Source organism: Rhopilema esculentum, chromosome 13 (genome assembly GCF_057945365.1).
Source record: "Rhopilema esculentum isolate cy_ngs chromosome 13, ASM5794536v1, whole genome shotgun sequence".
NCBI lineage: Eukaryota > Metazoa > Cnidaria > Scyphozoa > Rhizostomeae > Rhizostomatidae > Rhopilema > Rhopilema esculentum.
Window position 1 is genome coordinate 10,935,363 of NC_142827.1, and position 21,835 is coordinate 10,957,197.

General features: G+C 37.7%; 3 protein-coding genes and 1 non-coding gene across 4 annotated transcripts; 2 read left to right on the forward strand and 2 right to left on the reverse strand.

Moving 5' to 3' along the window:
* Positions 1-54: 54 nt before the first annotated feature.
* On the reverse strand, positions 55-13,060 carry LOC148958652 (uncharacterized). Its single transcript, XM_089112140.1, has 2 exons — positions 9,997-13,060; positions 55-2,329 (listed from the first exon to the last, which is right to left on the reverse strand). Exon 1 carries the CDS (start codon positions 11,852-11,854, stop codon positions 11,231-11,233), a length of 624 nt encoding a protein of 207 aa, XP_088968266.1. The 5' UTR covers positions 11,855-13,060; the 3' UTR covers positions 55-2,329; positions 9,997-11,230.
* LOC135695431 (uncharacterized) lies at positions 2,602-7,691 on the forward strand. Its single transcript, XM_065214520.1, has 12 exons — positions 2,602-3,048; positions 3,516-3,659; positions 3,958-4,096; positions 4,331-4,508; positions 4,734-5,085; positions 5,212-5,409; positions 5,694-5,880; positions 6,123-6,374; positions 6,664-6,835; positions 6,951-7,105; positions 7,258-7,455; positions 7,555-7,691. The coding sequence occupies exons 1-12, from the start codon at positions 2,602-2,604 to the stop codon at positions 7,671-7,673; spliced, it is 2,541 nt and encodes an 846-aa protein (XP_065070592.1). The 3' UTR covers positions 7,674-7,691.
* On the reverse strand, positions 7,903-9,770 carry LOC135695443 (uncharacterized). Its single transcript, XM_065214532.2, has 3 exons — positions 9,514-9,770; positions 8,348-8,602; positions 7,903-8,056 (listed from the first exon to the last, which is right to left on the reverse strand). Exons 1-3 carry the CDS (start codon positions 9,768-9,770, stop codon positions 7,903-7,905), a joined length of 666 nt encoding a protein of 221 aa, XP_065070604.2.
* Positions 13,061-13,798: 738 nt separating the features above from the next.
* LOC135691972 (uncharacterized) lies at positions 13,799-17,981 on the forward strand. The gene is made up of 2 exons (XR_016144515.1): positions 13,799-17,173; positions 17,330-17,981. It is a non-coding gene; the product is annotated as an uncharacterized LOC135691972 (transcript).
* The last annotated feature ends 3,854 nt before the right edge of the window (positions 17,982-21,835 follow it).

Here is a 21,835-nt window from a genome sequence, read left to right on the forward strand (position 1 = left end):
ACCTAAACGTAATGCATGACGCATTCACATCAGGGAAATGTTGTAGAAAAAACTAGCAAACTGCCTAACCACAACTTTTATTGCATTTCCACATTAAATCAAGTATGGAGATTTCAAATCCAAGATAGGCCAAACAAAATTTCACCGGAAGTTACTTTTTTAATGACGTCATCAAAAAATTGATAAAACTCTTGAAATATCAGCCAATGATTTAATCTCAACTTTTACTGCATTCCTCCATTAAATCAAGTATGAAGATTTCAAATCCAAGATGGGACAAAAAAATTTTACCGGAAGTTACTTTTTGATGACGTCATGAAAACTAGACAAAAAATCTTTAAAATGTAAACGGTTTCCGTAGTAGATGTTTTTTGCCAGTTAATATAAGACCTGCTTATATTAGCGTAAAACAGAGCCTTTCGGTGAAATGACACAATGTGACAAATGTTTACTTCAACAAAATAGAAAAAGTGTGCATGCAATATATCAGTGTGTAGTGACCCTGCCTTGGCCTATTTTCCATCCTACGCCATACACTCGTTTCTGCCTATTCATCACATTCCACTTAACAAGTAAGACATTTCCCAACAGGCAATTACGACATCATCATCATTAATCACCATGAAGATCATCAGCATCAAAACACTGCTATTCCCACATGGCATTTCCCCTCCATTGATCATCTGTCGTCACGTTGCCTCTCCCAACCTATGCATTGTTTTCCTGGCGTCATTCGATTATACTTAGAACAATCAGTTTAGTATATATGTATGTAGATAGATTCATTTAATTTAGTAACGATAACCCCAGTTCAAGTCAACACACGTCTTACTGAAGCTCCTCTGACTCCGTGTTCTCTGCACGTTAAATAAGACTACATTGAAGTTCTACCCGTCAACGGAGGGTCGTCACAGAAGCAGGTAACGCCGCTCAACAAAAACTCGCGTTCCTAAAAGTGTGTGTTTTTGCTGCAGAAACTCCAGTTTCGTTGTTAAGGAAGTCACATATCTTCATCGCTTTCATTCTCCTCATCATCTGAACTTCCAAAAAATATGTATTCCATCTCAATTTCATGGATTTCGTGATCTGACAGACTTGCTGGAGTTTCAGACAAGCAGCTTTATTATCGTGCTCACATTCAATTCCAGCATGAATGCTATCTTCATCGCCATAAGCGTACGGGCCGGGGGGGCTGGGGGCGGCAGCCCCCCCAGTTTTCGAAAAACCATGTCAGTCGGGCAAATTTTCAAGAATTCTCCGCAAATAGTCGGGCAGAAATGACACTGGAAAGTGATGGGACTTTCTTTAGGCAATTTGGTTGAACATTCGTGGTATCTTCAAATAACCCAAAGACTGAAAGCTACGAGTCAATATCGTTGCATTATCAAATCGACCAAGAGTGCCTTTAAAATGATAAGATGGTTTTTGAAAATTACAAGAAGCAAAGCGCTTCTGAATCTTATGGTAATAATGCAGCAATGCTTGTCCAGAAGATGTTTCAAGAAGGTGTGCATCAAGTACTGCCATTCCTGTATAAAACAACATCATTGCTAGCAACGATTCCAGCAACATCTTGCTCAGCTGAAAGATCATTCAGTGGCCTTCGACGGCTGAAAACATATCTCAGATCAAACATGGGCCAAGAACGGCTGAGCAATTTGGCACTACTTAGCATCGAGAGGAAATTTTCAAACGTAGTTTTGAAAAGTGACATGAATGCGCTGATTGATACATTTGGACATGGAAAGGGTCGGGACTCACATTTGTTTGACTGTAGTCGAATTCAAGTGTTAATAGTAGTATTTTAAGTGATATTAAATAAAATATTGGAAAATATTATACATTGTAGGAAATTGTGAGCTCTCCTTCCTATCTCTCTCTCTCTCTCTCTTTTTCTTTTGTATATAGTTGTTGTTGTTGCGATTGCATTCAGTTGAATAGAAGATTTCTTGCTTACGAACTCGAAGAGAACGACGTGATCTATATCTCAAAAGGAACTCTCGATAGATGCGAACGCCAATCACGAGGAAAGAAGGTCGATGGAACGATTCACGTAAAGAACAATATTTAGAATAGAACTAAACCAAGACCTTGATGGACCGAGGTGACTTCGTTAAAATTCTTACGTTATTTCTTCTCTCTGGACGTTAATTCTTCTCTCTGATTAATAATTCGTGGTTGTTTATGTCATTATATTCGCTGATGTTTATACTTTATCTTGCATTTAAATTCGAATAAGAAATTATACAGTCCTCTGACTTTGATATAGAACTTGATCTTCAAGACGAATGAACCTATATGGTAATTCTAACCTGCCAAGTAAATAGATCTTAAAGTGCCTATCTAGCCCAATTTAAATATGATCATAAATGTTGCAAAATGCTCAGTTGATTATGATTTTGATTTAATTTTTCGAAAATCCTTTCCTCTTCAAGAGAAATGCAGTCTTTTAACCGCGGCTTTGGACCAAATTTTCAAAAATTCGCGCTTTTGCTAAAAGGCATGGGGCGAGCTCTTGTGACGTACATTCCGGGAAGCCGCAAAGTAAACACTTCCCGGTAATTGCAGTAGTGTGGTCTATCCTATACACGAATTAGCAAAATGCCGGACAGGTGTGTCGTTTATGGGTGCTCCAATGAAAATTCTAAGGTAAAGGGCATCTCATTACATAGAATTCCATATTGGCAGGATGAAAATCCAGCAGCTTGTCGCCGAAGAAAGCTGTGGGTCAACTTTATTAGGACCAAAAGAGCGAATTTTCAGCCATCAAAGTATTCTTCCGTATGCTCCGTTCACTTTAAGCCGGAAGACTTTGAAAGGCAGAATTTTGCAATTCAAGGTTTTACTAGCAATTTAAAAAGGAGCCTTGTTAGAGATGATTTAGGGGTAAGTGCGGTTCCTTCGATATTCGCGACAAGCATGGAAGTGGAGACGGGCGAAACAGACGGAGATCAGGATGGGCCTAGCACTTCGGCACCAGCCAAAGGAGGAAAGAGTGCTGCAAATAAAGGAGTCAAGAGGCCAAGGACCTCACGCCAGCATCGAATGGTTTGTTTGACAGATTCTCTCTTTTCATTTATTTAATTTCATACTCGCTACCTTTCAAAATGGGTAGGGGTGGGGGTTAGGTTCATGCCAATATTTGAAGTCCGTTGAATATTTAAAGTTAACATAAGTACTCTGAAGCTATTCTTAGTGTGTTTCAGTTGCAAAATTGTTTTTTTGAGATCTGTGAATATGAAAAGGATCTGGCAGATCCTCCCCCATTGGCATCCCACCAGGGGGGTGAACCTAATTTTTGATAGTATTGCAAAAGATACAGCTACAAATTTTGTGAAACTTCAAAGAATTTTGCTAAATTCATGTTCTGCTTGAGTATAAATTTATTTCGTTGGCAAGGTTCAATAAATCCTTAACATTAGCAAAGTCAGCATGCTACTTTCTAGACCCTAGTGTGACCCCCTTGCTGAATTACTTCTAGTTTTGAAGTAATCCTTCATTTGAATCTCTTGCAGTTCATTAGAAATGCAATGAAAGAAACCCACAAGGAACAAGAAGAGGACTTTGATGGTGATGACGAGGACGATGATACACAAGATGAAGACTACATAGAAAATGATAGTCAAATATATCTAGCACAGGATGAAAATAGCACCAAGGTGGATATTTTATTGTTGAGAATTTATCCTACCAGCATCAGAGCACTAGCATTAGCATGTTAGCTCTCTTTATTTGCCTTAGCATGACCTGAGTTAGCAAACAAAGAACTATAAATATATATGTGTGTATGCATGCATGTTTGAATGAATTGCCAGAGTTGATGTGTAATGATATTATGACTTGCTTTGCTTTTTATGTGACTTTCTAGACTGAAATGCTTTCACCAGAAGCCCTAATGGCGATATATGCGAATCACAATTATTATTGTATTTACATGAAGCTTTCCTATTTTTATAGATGGAGGATTTTGCAAGTCAGACACCTGGTTGTCTAAATTGTAAATGGCTTTTGAGCAGACACCGTAGAACACGCAACATGTGGATAGCAAAGAAGTCTGAAGTTCTTAAACTTAAGGAAGAAATTAAGGCTAAAAATGGTAAGTTAAGACAAACTAATATAAATACATTCAAAATGCCCCAGAATGTAACATTTGAATTGAGTGAGATATACTATAATTGATAAGCTACTGCCATGATAAAAAGTAATAGAATTACTCGCTCTGATAAAGATATTATACATCCGCAAAAATTATAGACCTTTTTTGCATTAACAAATTAGGAAAATCTTTGTTGCCTTGTTTCAACAATTGACTGGAATTTTTCATTTTTAGAAATATTATCAAAGTTGGAGTGGTCAGAAATGCAGGCAGATCTTAATGCGTCTTTTGCCAATGTAGAGTCACCAGTAGATGAAGCTGAATCAATGGACAATATCTCTGAATCAGAGGACTATTTTGACATTGAGGAAGAAACAGAGTTGCAAGCAGTTGGAAGTGATGATGACATAAGGTTATAAAATGATATGAATTTTATTTGAATCAGGCCTTTAAAGAGTTTGAAAGGCAAAACATCAAGATTATTCAAAATCTTAAAGTCTGGGGGAATTTATTAAATTCTACTCTAAACATTGTGTTATATAGGTAAGGTAGTTTTGTTCTGAAATTATCAGAGTCAATGTTGCAATGTAACCATTTCCCACTCTTCAGCTCAACTTGATTTTGTTTCATTTTTCAGTGAGGAGAAATCTGATCATAAAAAAGAACCCAAATTTATTGTCTTCTTGTCGCAGCTTCTTCTTCTGTTCAGATTCTGCTCTCTGTGCAAATCAGATGACCCAAAAATTACCATGCGGAGAGTTGGAACCATGATTGAGGTCAAGACTGTTTGTCAGAATGAAGACTGTATAAGAAATGAAAACAAATGGCAAAGTCAACCCCTTTTTCCTGGCACAAAGATTCCTGCTGCAAACCTCCTTTTGTCCTTTGCAATACTTGTTGGTGGTAGTTCAGCTACTAAGGTTTCACACATCTTTAATCATATGGGTCTTGCTTGCATCTCATTATCAACATTTTTCAAACATCAAAAGGTGAACAGTATTTACATTTTGACATGCTCACTGCTTATATTTACCATCACTGTAGAAACAAAATGCAATAACTTGCTTGAGTGAGGTGGTCCAAGATGTAATCAATGTCCCTCCTTCACTTTTTAGGAAAAGCTTTTCCCAGCTGTCTACCAATACTGGATAAATACCCAAAATAGAATGATTTCATCATTAACAGAATCTGGAGAACAACTGGTGGTTTCTGGGGATGGGAGGCATGACAGTATGGGCCATAGTGCCAAGTTTGGAGCTTACAGCCTATTCTGCTGCAATACATCACAAATCATACACTTTTCTCTTGTTCAGGTATCTTTCTTTTCCTTGACTCTAACAAATGGTGTTCACAGAAAACTTTGACTATATGGTTTAATGACTATAAACTATTCTGTGAGTATAAGGTAATTCAAATTTTAAATTTTGTGGTATATTTTTATATTTCATCACTAATACATTCACTGATTCAGTTTTCTCTTTGATAACAACAAAATACATCACAGATCCTAATAACATTTAAGGTTAAAAGCTAGTTTTAGTTTCTGGTGTTTTCTTGTATTCACAATATTGTTATTACCTTTTATACTCAATGAAAGCGCAATGAGATTGGAAGTAGTACTGCCATGGAGTTTGAGGGTTTCAAGCGCAGCTTACAGTTTCTGGAGAACAATGGACTTAATGTGACAACATTCATCTCTGACAGACACTTGTCCATCGCTAAATACTTCAGAGAGGAGCGAAAAGATGTATTGCACTATTTTGATCTTTGGCATTTGAAGAAAAGTAGGTGTTGTTTACCTTATTTGCAGATTGGTCACTAAAGTCCAACACTCCTTGAAATAATGGTCCCAGTACTAGAATTTATTTTTCCAGCTCCAGTTGCTTGATGATCATTCTTAATTCCATTGCCAAAAAAGCTAATCTCACTCCCCAGTTAACCCTCAGTTAGTCCACTTAATGCAAAAGAAAATATTAATTGTAGTTCAGCGACCCTAACTTAAGGAATCTTCTTGTTTTATTTTCAGAAATTCGAAAGATTCTTCTGAGCATTTCAAATACCAAAGATTGTGGAGACTTGTCTGAATGGATCAAGGCTTGTGAAAGGCATTTGTACTGGAGTGCCACATCAACACCTGATGGCAATGGAGATATTATCTGGGCAAAATTTGTTTCCTTCCTTTGGCACATTTTGGATGAGCATACTGGTTTTGAAGATCCACTTTTTGACCACTGCGCACACGGAGAAGACATTGAAGAAAGAAAATGGCTAGAAAAAGGTAAATGTTTGATTTGGTCTTGTTTGGTCTCCCTAGAAAAATTATACCGAAACTTGTCAAAAATGGTTTCTGTTTAGTGTTCCTTCTTTTCTCTTAGAGGAATATAATACAGACACTAGGCTCTTCCCTATGAGAAACTAAAAAAAATACTTTGACTGTTTGGAAAATCTTCCTATAGTATTTTAGATAGCATACTTATATTGATAAATTGTTTTTCTGTTAGATTATAAAAAAATTGGACACATCTGTACATATTTTATTTTAATGCGCTACCTTTTTTACTGAACAGATACAACTGTATACGAAAAGCTGAGGCAGGCCTTGACCAAGAAGAGCCTTCAAAATGGGATCAAACAGGCATCTCCACTTTCCCAGACCAGTGCATTAGAAGGTTTCCACTCTGTATTGAACCATTTTGCTCCGAAAATGATTGCTTTCAGTTATACAGGAATGTTGATTAGGTAGGTTGTATTAAGCATATTTTTATCCTTGTCATATATCACTTTTCAAGAATTTGTTAAGATTGTAAAAGTGGCATGATCATTGTTGTTGCATAAATATTCCTTTCTTTTTAAGACATATTTTGGCAATTGTTCACTTCAATTTAAACTTGCACCGTGATGTACAAACAACACAGGATGGATCTGGTACACCCCAAGTTAAGGTCACCTACCCAAAATTCAAGAACGGAGAAGCAACTGTCAAGGAAGTCAAAGTAAAACAGAGATTTGGTATGGGCATTTGAAGATCACTAGCATATAATTTAGTATATTCATTTGTTTAATTGTCTGCGATATTGAATAAACTCAAACAATAGAAAGAATCAACATTGAAAATATGTAACACAATAAGTGCAGTACTGACATTGTATTCCCAAACATAGATTACGTTCCTGATATCTATGAGACATTGGTGGATGCCATAGCTGCTAACAACCTGAATGCTACAGTTGAACATTTAAATAAACTCGCTCCTTGTCCAATGTCTTCAGCAATAGAAAAGGAAGATAGGTTTGCTGCCATTGAAAAGCATTTTGCCCGTAAATCAGCAGTTACTGTTCCAGTTCCTCCATCAACATCAGGTACCAAATTTTCTTTATTTGAACCATAGTTTTACCATTTTACCATGATAATCAAGGGAGGCTTTAAATATATGAATGGTTCTTTTTCTATCTTTTCAGTTGATGAAGTAGTGAGCAGGAAACAACAGCAAAATCGACGTGCACCCCCTCAATGTTCTATCTGTCATAACTCAATGAAAGGTCACAAAAACATTTTGACATGCCCGAAAAACCAATAAATAAATCCCTTAGCTGAGTCAAAAAAGCTTCTTTTTGCTAAAACTATCTTAGAAGTGGTTTGCTTTTTTGCTTTCAAGTTTGCCTCTATGAGGAACTCAATTCTACATTTTGTATTGACCCAAAATCATCGGAAAGTGTTGAAGCAGCTTACTTTGTCTGAATGATATTACAGACCTTTATCATATAAAACAAACTTTGATTAAAATGTAAAATAACATTGTGAGCTACTCAGTCACTATCGGACTCATAGCCAGTCATCTCTTCAGAAGGAAATTTCTGCCTGATTTTGTTGTAAGCACAGGCTGGGAGAGGGATTCTTTTGTTTCCTATTCTGCCATGCACCAGCCTTGTAAATTCTCTATAAGAGATAGCGCGAAGGAATCTAGAAAAGATTCAAAATAATAAACTATGAGTATATGTCCAGAAATCAACAATTTTAGAAATATTGCATGAACACAAACTGATTTCTTGTGCTTTACATGCACATATTCACAATAAATAAGTACTGAATTGGAAAACGTTTAGAAAGCTTTGTGAAGCTAAATTCTGTACAAATTGCCAAGATAGATTTAATAGATAAACCTTACATTTAAATTTTGTTCAGTTTGTGATATAATAACTGATGTCCACAAGTATGCAAATATAATAAGTATCCAACAAATGTTGTACATACTTATTTTCATCACCAGTGTTTTTATAATGGCTTTTTTCTCTTGTCCTGTATCGATCTGCTGCCTGCCTCAGTGACCATTTTCCAAGAATTACTGGCTCAAATGCTGGGTGCTCAGTTACACATTTGGGTACATCATTGAGATCTGCCAGAATTCTTTTGTCTGAAAGACAAACATTGACAGCCTCAAGATCACTGCAACAGCAACACTCTTTTGGTTTTGCAAGTTTAGTCAAATTGCAATTACCACACTTGCACCTAAGGTATAGGAAAAAGTGAAGAAAATGAAAATATAGGAAAAAGTGAAAAGTTAGGAATAAAGTATTATAAAAATGATGGTTCTGACAGAAAAAGTGTTAATGGTGTCTACCCTTGCTTCTTTTTGTTTGTTTTTTACAATTGAGATGTGGAAACAAAAAATTGACAAAGCTTAATTTCTGGAGATTGATCTCTTGAAATGACAAAGCTTAGATATTTCCTTTGCCAGTCACCAAAAAGTATCCAATTTAAGTGCAAACAAAAAGGCAGAAACATATAATAATATTTTCAAATGCACCCCTGTAAATAAGCCCCATCCAATCAGCCCCTACTGTGGATGTGAAAAACCGCTACCCCTACATGCTTATTTTTGCAATGCATGATTTAGCCAATTATAAAGAAAACAGATAAACAAGAAACAAAAACAAACGAAGCATTTTCACGACAACACAACATTTATGATGATCTACAAGAATTTAATTCCTGCAAAATATTTTTATGGCCACTTTCATATTATATATATATATGTATATAAATAAATATATACTTTATAAGCCACCCCTGTAAAAAGCCTTGTACTAGAATAAATCCTCACACCAAAAAACGTTGCAAATTAATAAGCCTCATAGGCCTAATTCAATGATTCGAGGTACCTCCCATGGTTTGTATGAATTTTAAGTCACGCTTAATGAATTTTTAGTCAGTATAGTTAACCTCAGTCTGATTTATTATACAACATGATCTGCTGCAAGTGTGTCGTAACTTTACGATAGCCCGTAGCCTCTAGGCCCATATCAAGTTTCTTCAATAATCCGTTGCAAACAAAGGGCTATTAGTCATGAAAACACTCATACAAATTGAATGAATGAAACTAGCTACATTCATATTATTTTTGAAAGACAAATCCTTACCATTGCTCTATTGGGGTTGTGCCATTTAGTCGCAAAGCTAGCATTTCTGTCCGCTCACTTTCCTCCCTTCTTCTCCTACGATAATTTCTGATCCAATCCTGATTCGCGCGAGGTTCATCAGCATATGGCCCATAGCTTTCGTTACCGTTTAAATTCAAGTTGGCTGTAGCTGCAGTTGCACCCTCAACTTCTTGTTCAAAATCGCTTGATGAGCTTTGTACTGAAGTGGCGTCGTCACACTCCGATTCGGAAGACATCTTTGCCTATTCGCCCAGGGAGCGGTGTCCCGGAATGTACGTCACGCGCCTCCCTCGACTCAGACCCTTAGAAGCGCGATTTTTCCAAAAAGTAGCACTTTGAACCTCTTATTTTAAGAGATAAAAAGTCGTAAAAATTTAAACAAAAGGTTATTCGTCACAAGTATAGTCATCGGATTTAAAAAAAGTTTTAACACCGATATTGAAAATTTGGTTAGATAGGCACTTTAACTATTTACATCTTAGTAGTGATTCCTGGCAGGTAATTCTCTAAATACATTGCAGCCCTTATCTATGAGAAAATTACAACAAACTTTAAGATCTGAACAGTAGACATTATAGAAAAATCGATAAGGATAGCATGTCCCCCCAAACATGTCTCTGATTGGTTTGCTCAACTCTCAACTGACTATTTTTACTTTAGATATTTCGGTGAAAAATAACTCGTAATGTAAATATTCCTATGTCAAGTTCCTTATCACCAATTGGCATTTACGAATGATATAACTTAGGGCAATAAGCAGTACATAAGGAAACATTTAGCTCTAAATGGAAACCCTGGGCCAGCTTATGGCTTATCATGCAGGATTAGAAAGACCCAAATTAGCAAATATATTTTGTTTAAGGTGTCATACCTACAAACCATACTGGAACTACTTGCTCAATCTCTGCATTATAAGTCCACCAATAATCTTTCAAAGAAATATCATCTATGATCCTGTCGTTGTAAAGCAGCCAATAGTACAATTGATAATACACTGTAAGATGCCTTGTCGCATAGGGTCAGGATCAGGGGGAATGGCTTCCGATGACTTGACATTAAGTGCCTTGTTCAGTCGAACTCTAGCTTGAACGAGCTTTTCATCCAACTTCGCTTTGTACAGGGATGTTTGCACAAATTTCGAGACATCGTTAATTGCATTTTCAGATAAACTTTCTTCTAAACCAAAATTTTGAAGCAAGATTAAGCTTTTGTTCTTTTTGATTAGCTTTTTTGAGCAACTTGACCTTCCCAATCCCAAAAAAGAAGATGTTGTATCACATCCTGTCAGCGCATGTATTGCTAGTTGCTTTGAGATCTCTCCTAGAAACTGCACCACCTTCTCAATGTCGATATATCTGCCATAATCGATCTTCATGTACGATTTCCGATTGGGCCTGTCAATACAGTACGCGTACACCATACGAATGAAGAATTCTGTGCTTTTGCGACAATAACTACGTTTGTATCCTCTAAGCAAGCACGAAGAATTAAGCGTGTGTCCGCTTCTTCGTGATTACACTTGAACAACGGTGCTGTGCTTTCTTTCGTAATTTTCCATGTTTCATCTTTGTCTGTGAAGAGTAGCGGGATAGAAATATGCTTCTTTGTTTCTTGACTCTTAAAAAAGTAGCACGAACTCTTATCAAATCTGCTTTATTCTCAATATTGTGAAAAAAGGATAGCCATTCGTTGCCTATCAGCATCTCTTGGTCAAACCTTGAACGTGAACTCTTCGTCCTTTATCTCCTCTCTTGGCTCTTGTGCCGCTTTTGACACTTTCTTTGTGATAAGTGTCGTTTATGATCTCTACTTGAATGGGGTTACGGTCGCCTTGAGGAACAGCGACCTTTAACAAGGACACGAACCATTCACAGCCATCCAATCTATCAACCATCTGGCATTTTGTGGACAATCTTGTGTCGTTGCCTCTGACTGTGCAATTATGTAGGCTCGACGAAGGTGGTTCTGTTATGGCCGTAAAGTTCCATCGGGGGTTGCAAATAGACAAGGGCACAGAGGTAAGTGGGTATTGAAAAGCCTCTTCAATATTGATCGATTTGGATAGCAGATCTCCAAAAGTTTGGTTATCTTCCTTTAGAATTGAAACTTTCTTTTGCTGCTTCACCCTCTTGGACAATCCTGTTTCAAGTTTCATCTTCTTTATGGGCTGAAAAAAATTCACGGCCTCTTTTACTAAGCGATCTTCCAGAAACTGAAAATACTTTTCGTTACCAAGCACAAGAGCGTCCAGAAGGTCTTTGACAACTCGGTGGTCTAATTTCTTACCGGTTGTAAGATGTCGAGCTGGTCCTTTACCCATTTAATCTATGTTATAATCTCGCAGGTTTTGCTTAAAGGACAAGTGACACACTTTTCACCCTATCTTTTCTTTTCATTATCTTATAGATCATCATTTAGAAGTGAGTTTTTTCTGGTTTAGAACAAAAAATTCTAATCAGGGGGCGCGGGGGGCGCGATTTTGGTTCTTATCACGTGACCCTATGACGTACATTGTGATAACTCGGAATTTCCCTGCCATTGATAGAGAGTTTACGAAACACGGCGCGACAGGTCCAGACGAACTGAATTCGTTTAGAAGCGTGTTGTAAACGTTAATATTGCACTGTATACCAGTAGCAGCAATAACAAATTATCACAATCTACGTCACGGTGTCACGTGATTCATTTCCCGCCATAATTTGAAAAGGGTTTTTAAGTAGAAAAATGAAATCAGAAAGGAAAAATATTTCAACAACACTCTCATAGAGCATTTTACTTTAAGTTAAAAAAAAAATTTGGCGCCAAAAGCGTGTCACTTGTCCTTTAAGTTTTTCTACGTGCTTAACATGAAGCAGCTTTCCTGCTGATGTAGACTCTTTGTGAACTGCAGATGTTTGAAGGTTTATTCTTTCTCGCAATTCCGTCCAAAGCCGTGAATGGATGTGTGAGGTTTTAACCCAAGTATTCACTGTATTTATGTCGATACTATACCCTGATCGAAATTGACCTACAGTTCCTTTTGTCTCGCCATTAAAGACCTCAGTTATCAAATCACCATCAGATATTTCCAACAGATAAACTTCCCCCATAATGTCATCAAACAAGTAACTTCCGGTAAAATTTTTTTGGCCCATCTTGAATTTGAAATCTCCATAGTTGATTTAGTGGGATTGTGTAATAAAATTTGAGGTTAGGCAGTTTCTTAGTTTTTTCTACAAAATTCCCTGTCTACCAATGACCAATAAATAAGCACACGCTGTAGCAACGTAGCAAGCGTCGCAGTACTGAACCATATATTGTAGACACTGACTCCAATGCACAATAAATAAGCACACTCTGTAGCAACGTAGCAAGCGTCGCAGTACTGAACCATATATTGTAGACACTGACTCCAATGCACAATAAATAAGCACACGCTGTAGCAACGTAGCAAGCGTCGCAGTACTGAACCCCATTTGTAGACACTGACACCAATGCACAATAAATAAGCACACGCTGTAGCAACGTAGCAAGCGTTGCAGTACTGAACCATATATTGTAGACACTGACTCCAATGCACAATAAATAAGCACACGCTGTAGCAACGTAGCAAGCGTCGCAGTACTGAACCATATATTGTAGACACTGACTCCAATGCACAATAAATAAGCACACTCTGTAGCAACGTAGCAAGCGTCGCAGTACTGAACCCCATGTTGTAGACACTGACACCAATGCACAATAAATAAGCAAACGCTGTAGCAACGTAGCAAGCGTTGCAGTACTGAACCCTATATTGTAGACACTGACTCCAATGCACAATAAATAAGCACACGCTGTAGCAACGTAGCAAGCGTCGCAGTACTGAACCCCATGTTGTAGACACTGACTCCAATGCACAATAAATAAGCACACGCTGTAGCAACGTAGCAAGCGTCGCAGTACTGAACCATATATTGTAGACACTGACTCCAATGCACAATAAATAAGCACACGCTGTAGCAACGTAGCAAGCGTCGCAGTACTGAACCCCATGTTGTAGACACTGACACCAATGCACAATAAATAAGCACACGCTGTAGCAACGTAGCAAGCGTTGCAGTACTGAACCATATATTGTAGACACTGACTCCAATGCACAATAAATAAGCACACGCTGTAGCAACGTAGCAAGCGTCGCAGTACTGAACCATATATTGTAGACACTGACTCCAATGCACAATAAATAAGCACACGCTGTAGCAACGTAGCAAGCGTCGCAGTACTGAACCATATATTGTAGACACTGACTCCAATGCACAATAAATAAGCACACGCTGTAGCAACGTAGCAAGCGTCGCAGTACTGAACCCCATGTTGTAGACACTGACACCAATGCACAATAAATAAGCACACGCTGTAGCAACGTAGCAAGCGTCGCAGTACTGAACCCCATGTTGTAGACACTGACACCAATGCACAATAAATAAGCACACGCTGTAGCAACGTAGCAAGCGTCGCAGTACTGAACCATATATTGTAGACACTGACTCCAATGCACAATAAATAAGCACACTCTGTAGCAACGTCGCAAACGTCACATTAATCTTTGATTCTCAGAAAAGATTTGGGAGGGGAGGATTCATGCGTTGGGGAAAGAAAGAAAGGGTGACCTTTGGCTCAGAGTGCACATCGATCTTAATAACAATAAGCTGCTGAATTGATTGCCAGGGTGCATTCCATGTACTAAGGCCCGAAGATCTTCGGCGTACACTCTGGTTTTTTTGGCGTTCCGAGTGCAAACAAATGGAAAAAATTTCTGGAATACGTGAAGCCATGGACATACTTGACACGAAAACATATGACACAAATGTTGACTCAGGCACGAAGCCAAGGGGGGGGGGGGGGGCGTGGGGGCATTGCCCGCCCAACTAGAATTGTTTGCCCCTTTGTGACCGTCCAAAAATTGTAGGATCAAAACATGTTTTTGACTCAACATTTAGAAATATCATGTTTTTGTCTACATGACCGTCGAAAAAGTCGGTCTCAACAAAGTCTGTGCATCTGCGCATTTATGGTAAAAGCCAATATCGACTGCGCACCAGTCCACGCAATGCTATATTGAGCAGCCTGCATTGAATGCTTGTTTTCAGAACTAAGCGATGAAAATGCTCGCAACGAAGACGCCAAGCTGCCAGTGGCGAAGCTAACCAAGAACAGGTGGTCCTGCCCAAAAGGGGTCTGGGAGCGTAGCCCCCAGAAATACACGTGAAGCCACGCCCTAGAGACCCTCGGAAAAGGGGGAAACGACCTTCTGGATATGTTGAAATCAAGATTGCAGTGAAACATTTTTCACTGCCACATTTTGAAAGAAGGGGATGAAGATTCGGATCCTTGTCAAAAGAGCATCACAAAAATTCTTTCTAAAATAAGTAACATTTGAAAATGTTTTCATTGATTGGAAATTTTGAAATCATTGACTAAAAAGAAAATGCTTGTACTAGATAGGCATATACAGTTGTAATACATACTGGAAACATAATTGATTCAAATTATTTAAAAAAAGTAAAAATATTCTGTCACAACATGGATATGTCTGATGCACGGTAGTTGGGGTCTTGAATCAATTTGTTTTGAATATCAGAGGAGACCCCTGACATTTTGCCAGTACAATACAATCTGAGTCACCGAGTACAAAAGCTCCCAGTAATTACCATTGTTTTCCTTTTCATCCTTTTCAAAGCGTCCTTTTGATCAGGACCTCTGAATTGTATGTTAGTTCCTGTTTAAGGCAGGAGGACGAACTGCTGAAATTGAATTTAATGCACACTCCATCTCCCCTCGATCTCGACTTTCCTGGTACAAAAAACGAAGATTCTCTCTCGGCAGCGTCGGCAAACTTTTTCTACTGTTTATAATTAGGCCTTTGAATATGACTTCCTTTGCTCTCTGCAGTCTGAGAGAAAACTATATGCATGTCAGGTTTCTCGCGATGTCTGTGATATTCTTGACTTTAACAGTAAATACGACCAACAGAACGACCCTAAACAATTTGATTTCCATAAGTACCACTTGTTTTGAAACGATCGATTCTTATATAAATCAAGTGACGGCAGTGTAGGGCCGAAGCTTCTAGCAGCAAAAACTTCTTCAGCAGCAGAATCATGACGGTTACAGTTAGCTTTATCCATGATATCAAAATAGTTAAGCCTATGGCCTGAGTGAAAATTCTTTGTGACCTTTGACCACGGTGCAGGAAATCAACAAGTTATACCGAAACATAGGGCTCCAAAAGTCTAGGTCCTGCCTTCATGAAAGAGCAGGACCTGAGGTCCTGCCATTTTTGAAGGGCAGGAGTGCCATTGTTTTCTTCTATTGTGAGGCAGGACCAAAAACAGGGCTACAAGGCGTTTGCCCATTGTTGGGCAGGACCAAACATAGGGTTTAGTCCTGCCTACGAGTATTGGGCAGGACTGACCACAGGGCTAAATTTTTGACGATATCAATTTATGAACGGGATACTCGAAATTCCATTCCAGTCACCCTGTGTCTCAAAATTGAAAAAGGGCACAGCCACGAAGTAAAAGTGTAGAATAAGACAAGAAATGCCTTTGAATCAGGCATATAATGATTTCATAAAATGAATAAATTTTTAATATTTTAAAAATTGTTATCTTTGGAAATTTGTGTTCCTGCCCAGAGGACAAGCAGGACCTTTGGCTTCGCCACTGCAAGCTGCAAAACGAGGCCTTTTTTAGCATAGTTACTAGGGGGCAATTGCCACTGTAGCCCAAGTGGCTTTTTATCGTTTATATAAACACAGGTTTGCCCCGCAGCTAATTTCTCTTAGAAAAAGGCTATGTTCATTTTGAACGATGATGGGACAAAGTCTTTCGTCTGTCGTTCAGCCAAAGTTTGGAACGATCTAGACACAGAAACCAAATTTGCACCCTCTATCCACTGCTTCAAATCTAGATTGGGTAATACAATGGTCTCTAACGTGAACTAAATCCGTTCTTATCTTCGTTTCTTTACTTCAGGTTGTAATTATTTATTAAGCTTATCAAATTCATATTAAAAAATTCATCTTAAAATTAGGTTTCTTCACAGAACCAGTTGTGAAGCAGGTAGTAATGTATGAATTGTAACCCTGCATAAATATGCATAAATTACAAAAATAGAACAAGTAGATAAAATGTAACTGGCAGCTTTCAAGGTCTCAGGAGCACATTTAAACGTACACAGCATTAGCATTCGGTGATGTATCTGGTTCAGTACAAAACCCATTTTCAGAGAACATATTGTTTACTTCACTAAAACACCTTTTCAGCACAGGTTGAAAACATGAACAGCATAAAAAGAACTGCATCAATTGCTGGATTGAATGAATGATTGGAAAAAAGTGTTCTGATTTTGATATCACGGATTTTCAAATCTCAAGGGCAGAACACACGGCTTCAGATTAAATTCAGTTGAGAAAACAAACGCCATTTCTAAGTGAAAACGCATAGAGAATGGCCAGTTTGATTGTTTGCATTCTCTAGTCCATTCCTTTTAAGGCAAACCATGAAGGTCACAATTGTCCCTTGAGGTGGTATCGGCATCAATAAAAGAGCAGATGTTTTCTGGCGGCAACACTGCATCTGCTGCCGCCTTTGGAGAAGTCTTGATAATTTTGAAGGTAAGAAACTCGTCTCTTTTGCTTGAAACGCTTTTTTGTTCTGAGGGCTTGCCAAACTCAAATTTATTCAGCTTTACCATGCTGTTGCATTTTGTTGCTCTTCGGGTCTCGAGAGCATCTTCGCGCTTTAAGCAGTTATACTTTTCATTGATATAGGTAACAAAATGGCAAGAACGAAACAAACTGCTCGAAAGTCAACAGGAGGGAAGGCCCCACGGAAGCAGTTAGCTACAAAGGCTGCTCGAAAGAGTGCTCCAGCGACGGGAGGTGTGAAAAAGCCACACAGATATCGACCAGGCACTGTGGCTCTTCGTGAAATTCGACGTTACCAGAAATCAACAGAGCTATTGATAAGAAAACTGCCATTTCAGAGACTGATTCGTGAAATAGCACAGGATTTCAAGACAGATTTACGATTCCAAAGTTCCGCAGTGATGGCACTTCAAGAAGCATCCGAGGCGTATCTTGTCGGCCTTTTCGAAGATACAAACTTGTGTGCAATCCATGCAAAGCGCGTCACTATCATGCCTAAAGACATTCAACTCGCACGACGAATACGAGGAGAAAGATCGTAACAACTACCCAAGAAACAATTTGTAAGTCGCTTAAAGCAGTCAGGAGACTAGGTGTAAATATCTATTTGATAAATTGTGCATGTAGAAACAAATTAGGATAGGGGCAAAGTACGTCGCTGTTTATAAAATAAAAGATTTATTTTGGAAGTAATTGGACATAAGTATGTAAATATCAAACTATTATTATGTATTGCAGGTAAATTTTGTTTTCATAAGACATTAGCGAAACATGGTGCTGTGTTGCCTTTATCATTTGTTGTTTTCTTTAAAACTAAAACCTTGCGAAACTTCTTGAAGACCTTATATCTTTAGTTTGTTTTGTGATCATCAGAATAATTGGAACCATTGCTTAGAATCAATTTTGAAGTCCGACAGTGGTAAATTGAATAACAATAATAAAAAGTGCCAATCAGTGGTAAGGTTTAATTGAATAACAATAATAAAAATAATATACGCTCGTGATTAGGTTCTGAAACTGTATTTAGCATTCGCGGAATTTGGGGTTAAACTGTCAACTGAAAACCGATAGCAAGAAACAATTATCGAAGATACCAGCAGTTAACAAACGATTTTATTTTTCAAATTATGAAATCCTGTTTCAGACATATTTATATGTGAAAAGGTTGTATCAATTTTTTATTAATCTCAGATACAGAGTCTCTCTAAACGCTAATGAGAACAGTCCTGCTACCTATGGAATAGATCATTGGTCTTATATTTCATATTTGTCTTATATTTTGAACTACTTTAATAAATAACTTTGGTCATTCTGGACATGGAGCTAAAATTATAAATGTAATTCATAAACAGAAAATCATGTTTATCAAAAAGTCCTTGCCTCATAAACTTGTTCATATTTATCTTATCAGAAGGCAGAAAAATCAAATTCAGGCATTTTTTAAATCCTGAGATCAGTGTTCATCTTATTTCACCCAATTTGTACCGCTATCTATCCGTTTATCGTGTTGACTTGTTGGGGTGTAAGTTTTTGACAAATTGTTCACATTTATTGAAAATTATTGTAAGTATGTAGGTCAAAGCAACGAAAAGGCACAAATTAATGAAACAATTTATTGGAGATTCAGCCAACATCCAACCACTTAGCTCCGAAGATCAGATTTGTACATGATGATTGAATGAAATTTAATCAGAGTTGTTTCATGAGGGGCTTTCAAAAGTTTTGACCGTTAACTAATTCGCTTGCGATTGCTATTGTTTGCTACTCGTAATGGTCTCTTGTGCCACGCTTCCTCGCGCTTTTCTTGTATCCGCTCTACTAGTTTATTGCATTTCGAGGAGTCTTCCGTCTCCTGAGGATTTCATTTGTTATACTAGGGTAAGATGTGTGGTTCGTGGCGTTTTCATTCCCTTGGTTAATCTATGGGTACTTAAGGTTTTGTCATAGCGTGGGTCTCAGCTTGCGCGGTGAAGCCTCAATGCAAGTTTGCTGTTTATTTTCCAACCCTCCCTCCCTCATTGTTCATTTATGGGCAAATTATTTTTCGGTATAGATTTCAGTTTTGAGTTTCTTTTATGGCATCGTTAAAACCTCTCATGCCTTTAGGCATCTTTTAAGCTGATAAACGTTCTTTAATGCCATTAGGTAGGAATTGTGCATCGGCTTTTTGTGGGGAAAGAGGCTTTTCTTGTTCATAAGTTATCGATGAAATTTAGGGATTATTTTTGTAACTTTCCTTAGAAATCCCTTCCTTTAGAGGTTAATGGTAGATTGAGCGATTTGCGCCGATACAACAACGACTCAACTAGCTCTCGATGATGTTGGGAGGTAGCCTCATAACTGGCCTTCTGATGTCTAATTCATATTTTCCTGATGGAGCTTTTTGCACTTTATTTTGCATTGGTAGTTTATTCCTAAGTTAGAAAATAAAACTAAAATAAAATTCAAAATTATTAGCATATTGCAAAAGTTTGATTGAGGAATCATAATTGATTCCATTTTTCTTATTTCTATGATTTACACCAATAAAATTGATGGTCTGAGACTTTCTGATGAACTTGATGTGTTGTTAGCGCCTACTATCCTTTTATCAAAAGCTTTTGACACGGTCAGTCATTCAAGCCTTCTAAACAAGCTGCCTTCCTTTGGGATTCATGGTACTGAGTTAAACTGGTTCACTGACTACTTGTTTAACCGGAGCCAGTTTGTTCAAAGTAATGGATGTGCCTCTGATATCACGCCAGTATTTTGTGGAGTACCACAAGGATCGATTATTGGTCCTCTGTTGTTTATAATGCATTTTAATGCGGCTCACACTGTTCTACAGAATTCTAAAATCATAACATACGCTGATGATACAGTAATATTTGTGTCAGGCAGTTCCATAGATGAAATTGAAGGCAAGCTAAATAATGACCTGGGACACCTAAAAGCCTGGTTCGATGAAAATGAACTACTGATAAACTTGAAAAAGGGAAAAACAGAATCAATGATCTTTGGCACAGCTAAACGACTAGGTAAAACAGAGAAAAAGGAGATGAAAATTGAAGTAAATGGAACATCGATTGCAGGGACTTTAAGTTACAAATATCTTGGAGTACATCTAGATCAATCATTGAACTTTGCAACCCACTTTGACAAGGTTTTTAAAAAAGCTACAGGAAGATTAAATTTGCTTCGACGCATTAGGAGCTCCATTGACGCTGCGAGCGCTGAAAAGATCTATCGCACCATGATAATGCCTGTTTTTGGATATTGTGGTACGCATGGCACTTCAAGAAGCATCCGAGGCGTATCTTGTCGGCCTTTTCGAAGATACAAACTTGTGTGCAATCCATGCAAAGCGCGTCACTATCATGCCTAAAGACATTCAACTCGCACGACGAATACGAGGAGAAAGATCGTAACAACTACCCAAGAAACAATTTGTAAGTCGCTTAAAGCAGTCAGGAGACTAGGTGTAAATATCTATTTGATAAATTGTGCATGTAGAAACAAATTAGGATAGGGGCAAAGTACGTCGCTGTTTATAAAATAAAAGATTTATTTTGGAAGTAATTGGACATAAGTATGTAAATATCAAACTATTATTATGTATTGCAGGTAAATTTTGTTTTCATGCGGCTCACACTGTTCTACAGAATTCTAAAATCATAACATACGCTGATGATACAGTAATATTTGTGTCAGGCAGTTCCATAGATGAAATTGAAGGCAAGCTAAATAATGACCTGGGACACCTAAAAGCCTGGTTCGATGAAAATGAACTACTGATAAACTTGAAAAAGGGAAAAACAGAATCAATGATCTTTGGCACAGCTAAACGACTAGGTAAAACAGAGAAAAAGGAGATGAAAATTGAAGTAAATGGAACATCGATTGCAGGGACTTTAAGTTACAAATATCTTGGAGTACATCTAGATCAATCATTGAACTTTGCAACCCACTTTGACAAGGTTTTTAAAAAAGCTACAGGAAGATTAAATTTGCTTCGACGCATTAGGAGCTCCATTGACGCTGCGAGCGCTGAAAAGATCTATCGCACCATGATAATGCCTGTTTTTGGATATTGTGGTACGCTGTCCCTCGGATGGTCTACATCATACAAGAAAAGAATTGAAAGTCTTGAGAGTAGAAGCCTTGATGTTATTAGATCGACCAAGGTTACGTCTGTCAGCTTGCGTGTGCCCAGTATCAATGCAGGAGTGAAAAAGAGGTCCTGTAATTTGGTGTTTGATACCTTACAAGGCAATGTTTGTGATGCAATGACAGATTACTTCGTTATAAATGCTCATGGGAAAAATACTAGAAATGACAAACATCTAGTCAAGTTGCCTCAAGTGAAAACAGAATTTGGACGCAAAGGTTTTTACTATCAGGCAGGAAAGGAATTTAATGACCTGCCACTAAGTGCAAGAAAGATTAAATCTAGAACTATTTTTAGACGATTTTTAGAAACTCATTTTAATTGATGTAAAATTATTTTATCTTTAGATTGGACTGTATTGAACTTTTGTAATCCGCTTTTAGATCTTACCATTAATTTATTAAGTATCAGGACCCTAATGACAACAGTACATATTGTACTGATAGGTTATCCTGTTAAAATATTCGATTTATTATTATTAT